The sequence below is a fragment of the Cyphomyrmex costatus genome, unplaced genomic scaffold (assembly GCF_001594065.2).
Source record: "Cyphomyrmex costatus isolate MS0001 unplaced genomic scaffold, Ccosl1.0 scaffold624, whole genome shotgun sequence".
Taxonomy (NCBI): Eukaryota; Metazoa; Arthropoda; class Insecta; order Hymenoptera; family Formicidae; genus Cyphomyrmex; species Cyphomyrmex costatus.
The window spans coordinates 39,707-48,046 of NW_017280183.1; the positions used below are offsets into that span (position 1 = coordinate 39,707).

Consider the following 8,340-nt stretch of genomic DNA (forward strand, 5'->3'; position numbering starts at 1 on the left):
GAAGATAATGAAATGGTAAAAAACCTTAGCATAGGTATTCAAGTCAGACGTAAAGTTGGCAACTGTTGGTGTATGTTTTATTTTGATGAACCTGGCACCTTCAATAATATATGAGTCATTTTTCATGGTAATATGTATAATAGTATTTTTTATATACGTATTTATTTCCATTTCATTATCTTTCAGTAATAATATAAAAAACTATTATAGTTTGATCTCTCATCTAGAACACTATATTTGATTCAAGATTTTATAGTGTAAGTTAACAAGTTTTCAATCACGTATATTTTCATAAGTATACGTTTACAAATTATTATTCTAATTAATAATTAATATCGTGATTGTTCTGATAATCAAATACGCTAATAAACGTAATAAGTGTTTTGGTATAATGTTATTGAGAAATTGATTAACAGAACAATCGTTCCTCACAATATTAATTATGAATTAGAATAATATTTTGAAAATGTATACTTATGAAGATACACGTGATTGAAAACTGTAACTCACACACATGTGCTTCAAAATCTTGAATCAAATATAGTGTTCTAGGTGAAAGATCGAAATAACAGCTTCTTATATTTCAAAAATGAATCACAAAAGATGAGTATTAATTTCAAAAGAATTCTTATCTGCTCCACAATCTTTAATCAAATATGAATATGTATGAAAATAGTTTAAATTAAAAGCCTTTAAGCTTTTATTAGTCAAATTTCTAATTTTTGTTTGAAATTCCGGTTTTGAGTTGGATATATATGAAACCTATGTAGTATTATTATGAAACTAATTAGTTCATAAAATTTTTGAAAAAAAATGACTGAAATTGTTTAAGTTATATATACACTACGCACAACAATTAGGGGATCACTTTAAAACCTGCCACGAGACTTTCGACACACAGAGAGTTTTTTAATTAATAAAAATTTCACAATTTTATTCAATTTTTTTAAAATTTGTTTTTTTTTACAAAAAACCTTTGTTACAAAAAACTTGAATAAAATTGTGAAATTTTTATTAATTAAAAAACGGCTACGTCCAACGATAGAGGTAAGTTTTCTGAACAAAATGCAATTTACACCAAGTCAATAGGTCGAGTAGATTTTTTGATTTGCTATCAACGAGGCAAAAGTAATTGTTCAAGGTTACCCTTTTGTACAGCAGCCTATATATAAGTAATCGAGACAAAAAAATTTTTTTACATACTTCAGAATTGATACAATAAAGACGCCATAAAGCAAAATTATCTGATTTTATTATATTTAAAAAAAAAATTCCCAAAGAACCTCCGATTTTTCAGGCCTTCACCCTGTCATACCTCCTTAAGACGCGAATGCTGCTCCTTGGCCGGTAGTAGAGGTGGTACACCAATTCAGAGCCAGGGGACTCCGAGGGTGGTGCGGGGTGCGGAGGAAAGTACAAGGCGCGGGGGGGTAGACGTCACGGGAGGGGAGGGGAACCAGAGGCGCGGGGGGTATGACGTCACGGGAGGGGAGAGGAATGACGTCACAGGGCGAGGGGACGCCGCGCGCCCCCTCGCCCTTACCGCCGGGACCCGCCGCCGCCGCGCGCCCCCTCGCCCTTACCACCGGAGGAGGATACATTTCCATGCACCGAGATGTTATTATTTGAGTATAAAATTTCAAAAGCTGCCGCCACCCTTTCGAGGCGACGACATCAAATAAGTTTTTTTTCAAAAGCCGCCAACCCCCTCCCCCTCCCATATACTAAGAGAGTTCTGGACCACGGATACAGATTTTTCGTCACCACCAGGCGGCGCTAGTGTCGCGGGGAAAGTACTGGCGCGGATATTTTCAAAAGCTGCCACCCTTCACTCCCTCCCTCTGAAAACATGCTTCTTCGATGTAATTGATACTCGTGCTCGAAAAACAAGTATTAAATTAAATAGCGTTCTCATGGCGGTTCCTTTTACGATATTTTCTCTTAGGAGATATCGGTGGTGATGCGTTCGAGCGCCTATGATTTGGCTGCTGAACGAAACTGTATCACAGGAAACGAAAGTGATCCTCCAATAGAAGTATTAAATTAATATACTCTATTTATCGCGATAACGATATTATTCTCTTAGGAGATATCGGTGACAACGCGTTCGAGCGCCGATGGCTGCTGAACGAAATTGTATCACGAAAGTGATATTCCAAAACAAGTATTAAATTAATTTGCGCTATCTTTCGAGATACATTTCTAGGAAGACGCGTACTGAAAGGTCAGTAGGGATAAAGACAAAGGGATGAAGAAGTTGGAAATGAAATATATAATGAGTCGTAAGCGCGCCGTGTCACAGTAGATGTCACGAATCGATTGTGTTAAGACGCGAGAGTACAATAGATAGAGCGAACATTGAAAATATGGATGATGTTGGGAATGACGAAGCGATTGGAGATGTTAACTTTGAAGATGTGATGGACGTTGAGTCTTCCGACGAGAGTGTGCAATCGGACGATACGGGGTGCGTTAGCGATCTGGAGAACAATACCGATCGTTTAGTAAAAATTGTGTCAGCCGCGCAAATCCGAGCATTGAGTTCTGGCGTGAAGTTTTGTCAAATCCAGTGCTATTATTCGACAGGTGGAGCGCTAGCGGTATGTGCCGAGTGTATGGAGAGAATCGCGGACGCTGGCGTTGGTGGAATGTTGGTGATAAGGAAGCACGACACTGATTTCACCAATAGATTCGAATCCCGAACGTGCTCCAATTGTCTGAAATTGATGAGCCAAGTATACCCGTGCAACGCATGTCCCATATGTACCGTATAAGAAAATATAATGCAACGAATCATCGCATCGTTTGCTGGACGAAGATTGGGACGATTATTTTGAATGTGTGAACAATCTTGTCGACGTCGAAAATTTGCTGAGAAAGGATGTGTGGACATCGCCGGTTCATATAATTCGCGATCGAGAGGTACACGGTTATCGCGTCGTGAAAAATGTAATCATTGACAAAGAGCGGATTGGCAATTGGTCAGACCGCAAGAAACAAGAAGCGTACAATCAAGTAGTCGCCCAGTGGACGAACCTGGGAAATCAATCAGAGTATGGATATTATTGTACGCAGTTTACAACAGGGATTAAATTCATGCAATTTTGTTCACTGGATATAATTACGATTAAACTCAGACATTCCTGCAGATGCATTGAAATGAACACGTATAGTGGTACAAGAGCCGAAGTGGTGGTGGTAATACATAAAAATGTGTCGGGTTACAAACGTGAGAGGGATCCTGCTATAAAGAAATTATTGCATGATAAGTGCGATGATACATGCATTGAGTGCGAAAAGTGTCGATCGGTCTACTTGTATAATGACAAGGTGCTGGATCTCTATGATATTGTAAATGTTAAGCGGTGGTGCAGCGCGTGCAAACGAATAACGTGCACACACACACACACACAAATGCGCAAAATAAAAGTTTTCTAAAAAATGGAAAACCACGAGCGTGCGGAACGCGAACTGTTGGAGCAGTGCGGCCGCTACCTTGGCGGAGTGTTCGCATGGATGCGACGATGCGACGAGTGCGTCGAGAGCTTGGAGGAGCTCTGCCGCACCAAGCGTCCGCGTCTTGCCGTCGGGCACAGACAATCCGCGGTGGCGAGAATCGCGCGACTCACGGGTGCGAGGACGCAGTTGGAACGACGGTTCGTACACGTGGGTGGTGGCGGTGGTGATCGCGATAGATCTCTAGCGTGGCGCGAGATCGACGCCGCGTTCGAGAGGCGTGTTCTAACCGGTGCGGTGATAAACTTTGAACACATAGAACCGCGACAGTTTTTGGAAGACGCCGGTAGTGTGGTGCTCGAGCGAGTGCGAGGCGCTATAGAGAGACACGGTAGCGTGAAGGTGTACACCGCGTTCAACGGCGAGTTCATTGCGGGCGATAAACGCACCGTTATGAGTATAAACAGTAAAAACTGCGAACTGTATCCAGCGTCGAATGTGGGCGAGTGGTACGTGTCGCGCGTTATCGAGCCTACGTTGGCGTCGCTCGAAGAGCACCAGGAGCGCGATAGCGGGTGGGCGCTCTCGCGAATCCTGAACTTGACGGTGAACGTGAACAAACTTAATCCTATGCACGCGGGATGCTATGTCAAGTGTCAAAGAAAATTAAGGACAAGCACGCGCTGGTTAACGTAAGTTCGAACGACAATGCGTGTTTCGCGTGGTCGGTAGTAGCCGCTCTGTACCCCGCAGAAAATCATGTGTATCGGGCATCGTTGTATCCGCATTACTCTACAGTGCTCAACTTCGCGGATATCGAATTTCCAGTGAAATTAAAAGACATTTCGAAATTCGAACGCTCGAACAATGTGTCGGTCAACGTCTACGGTATCGAGGACGGGGACATCCTACCTCTTCGGCTCACCGACGACAAGAGGGAGAAGCACGTCAATCTCCTGTACGTGCAAGACGGCAACACGGAACATTTTGTGTGGATTAAGCATCTGTCACGCCTCGTTAGCACGCAAATCAACAAATATGTGCGCAAGAAATATTTCTGCGACCGGTAAGTATAATAAATAAAAAATAAAATATTAAATAAAAAATGTATTAAATTTAATTTTTTTTTCAGTTGCCTCCACTACTTCAATACCAGCCAAAAATTGGAGATCCACAGCGAGGACTGCGGTAAATTAAACAAGTGCGCTATCCGCCTACCTAGCGAGGAGAAAAAGTGGTTGGAGTTCCACAACTACGGCATGAAGGAGCGGGCGCCGTTTGTAGTGTACGCCGACCTGGAGTGCGTCTTGCAAAAGACGGAAGACGCTGCATCAACATCGACATCGTCGTACGCGTACCAGCAACACGAGGTATTTAGTATAGGGTACTACGTGCGGTGCTCGTACGACGATACGTTATCGGCGTATCGGTTTCGTCGCGATAACGACTGCATCAGCTGGTTCGCGCGCCAGCTCGAGGACTTGGCGCACCGCGCGAAAGCTATAATATCCGCTAACCAGCTTATGGATTTCACGCGAGACGACTGGCAGAAATTCAACAGTGCAACGCACTGTCACATCTGTGAGAGGCCGTTCGCGCCGGGTGACGAGCGGGCACGCGATCACTGCCACCTCACCGGGCGATACCGCGGCCCAGCGCATAAAGGATGCAACGTAAATTATAAGGACTCTCTCTACATACCGGTTGTATTCCACAACCTATCGGGATACGACGCGCACTTCGTTATAAAAGAAATCGCTACAAAATTCAAGGGGCAAGTAGATCTACTTCCTCTGACTAAAGAAAAATACATTTCGTTCACTAAATACGTTAAAGACACTAGTGACGAAGATTCGCGAAATTGCGTTAAATTAAGATTTATCGATTCTTATAAATTTTTGAGTTCGAGTCTAGATAAATTAGCGTCTTATCTCGAGAAGGATAAGTTAAAAATTGTGAGATCCGAATTTTCGAGTCTGTCGGACGAAGATTTCAATCTGCTTACTCGTAAAGGAGTATTTCCTTACGAGTACGTAGATTGCGTCGAAAAACTGAACGATACACGCTTACCGCCGCGTGAATCGTTTCACAGCTCGCTGACGGGTGATACAGTGTCCGAGAGCGATTACGCGCACGCCGCGAACGTATGGAAGCGGTTCTCCGTGCGAACCCTCGGCGAGTACAGCGATCTGTACTTGAAAACCGACGTATTGTTATTGACCGACGTTTTCGAAAATTTTCGCGAAAGTTGCGTCGCGAGTTACGGTCTCGATCCCGCGCATTACTACATATTGCCCGGTTTCACGTGGGACGCTATGCTGAAACACACGCGCGTGAAATTCGAGTTGCTCACCGATATAGATATGGTGATGTTTATCGAGCGCGGTATACGCGGTGGCCTAAGTCAATGTTCCGGCAGATACGCAAAGGCCAATAACAAGTACATGGAGTCGTACAACTCGTCGGAACCGTCGTCGTATTTAATGTACTACGACGTTAACAACCTGTACGGATGGGCGATGTGCCAACCGCTGCTATACGCAGATTTTCAATGGGTCAAAGACGCCGCGAACTTCGACGCGAACGCGATCGCTCCGGATTCGCCCACCGGGTACATTCTCGAAGTAGATCTCGAGTATCTACAACATCTTCACGACGCGCACGCTGACCTACCGTTCTGCCCGATGGGCGATAAGCCGCCCGGCAAGCGCGAGAATAAACTGCTCGCGACTCTGTACTATAAACAGCGTTACGTCATTCATTACCGTAACCTTCGGCAATGCATACATCACGGCCTTCGCGTAACGAAGATCCATCGCGTGTTACGATTCGCTCAATCAGCCTGGCTCCGTGATTACATCGAATTGAACACGCAATTCAGAACGCGCGCGAAAAACGATTTTGAAAAAAATTTATACAAATTGATGAACAACGCGGTATTCGGTAAAACGATGGAGAACGTGCGCGATCGCGTCGACGTGAAATTAGTCACTACATGGGACGGGCGGTACGGCGCGGAGGCATTGATCGCGAAACCGAATTTCCACAGCCGCAGCGTCTTTGCGGAAAACTTAATCGCCGTTGAATTGCGTAAACTCGAGGTGAAATTCGACAAGCCGATTTACGTAGGTATGTGTATACTCGACATATCAAAAGTCTGCTTGTACGAGTTTCACCACGAGTACATGGTACCTATGTTTAAGGAAAAATGTAAAATTATGTACACCGACACGGACAGTCTCATTTATCGCGTCGAATGCGACGACGTGTACGCGGCGATGAAACGCGATATCACTAGATTCGATACGAGCGACTATCCGACGGACAACGCGTGCGGTATATCTCTCGCGAACAAGAAGATGCCCGGTCTTATTTCCGGCGAAGGACGAAAACAACGGCGCGATAATGACCGAGTTCGTTGGACTCAGAGCGAAGATGTACGCGTTGCTCGTGGACGGAAAGAGAGACACGAAGAAGGCAAAGGGTGTAAAGAGCAGCATCGTAGCGCGAACGATAACGTTCGACAATTACACCCGATGCTTGAACGAAGAGATGGAAATGACGCGTAGACAGTCGTGTATACGATCGAAGTTACACCAAGTGTACACGGTGTCGGAGAAGAAAATCGCTCTGAGTCCGTACGACGACAAACGGTACGTCGTACCGGACTCGACGGAGACGTTACCGTGGGGACATTGGCGGATACCATTGTAGTATAGTTTGCGATTTTTATACGTGTTTTCGACTTAGCATTTACTTTTACTTTTATACGTAATTTTATACTTTTACATGCGTAATATTATACTTTAATTTTATATATGTATTTTATACTTATACTTTAATTCATATATATGTATTTCTTAATATGTATTTCTTAATATGTAAAATTACGATTTTTATTGGACCGTCGAAATTCTAAGACAATAAGGAAATATTATCGGCCAAATGACGGTCAAGCAGGATTTTGGTTGCTAAATTAATGTGTGAATTTTTATTTACCACGTATGTAGTTCCTCCAATCGCGTGCCGAAAATTCTTCAGACTTACAACGCAACTCTAAACAACTACCGTAGCAATATCACAAAGTTAAATTGACAAACAATCTAACAATTTATGATGCTTATAGCATCTTATTGGATCTTTAATAAATATTAAAATTTTAAAGTGCTAATGATTCGAAATCTGCGAAAAACTAAGATTGCAAAGAATATCACAAGTTTGGCGTTTCGTCCCGGCTTCACACTACTAGACTCATCAGTAAGGTAATGTAGTGGGAGCCTACATTAGACGCCTGGGGGAGATATTAGAAAGAAGTTCTATATAAACATATAATCGTGTCTTTTCGCACTTGCGAGAATTGGCAACGAGTAACTATAGACCTCTGTTGGCATGGTCGACGTAATGATATTCTTTACAATGCTCTCCGTCTTATTAATTACAATTAAACGTATTTTTTCAGGCTACGTTATTTTAAAATTACGATTTTTATTGGACCGTCGAAATTCTAAGACAATAAGGAAATATTATCGGCCAAATGACGGTCAAGCAGGATTTTGGTTGCTAAATTAATGTGTGAATTTTTATTTACCACGTATGTAGTTCCTCCAATCGCGTGCCGAAAATTCTTCAGACTTACAACGCAACTCTAAACAACTACCGTAGCAATATCACAAAGTTAAATTGACAAACAATCTAACAATTTATGATGCTTATAGCATCTTATTGGATCTTTAATAAATATTAAAATTTTAAAGTGCTAATGATTCGAAATCTGCGAAAAACTAAGATTGCAAAGAATATCACAAGTTTGGCGTTTCATCCCGGCTTCACACTACTAGACTCATCAGTAAGGTAATGTAGTGGGAGCCTACCTTAGACGCCTGG

The 8,340-nt window shown here is 42.9% G+C and overlaps 1 protein-coding gene across 1 annotated transcript; it reads left to right on the forward strand.

The window, feature by feature from the left end:
• Positions 1–3,441: 3,441 nt before the first annotated feature.
• Positions 3,442–7,025, forward strand: LOC108779801 (uncharacterized). Its single transcript, XM_018547306.1, has 3 exons — positions 3,442–4,132; positions 4,255–4,522; positions 4,589–7,025. The coding sequence occupies exons 1-3, from the start codon at positions 3,442–3,444 to the stop codon at positions 7,023–7,025; spliced, it is 3,396 nt and encodes a 1,131-aa protein (XP_018402808.1).
• Positions 7,026–8,340: the final 1,315 nt, after the last annotated feature.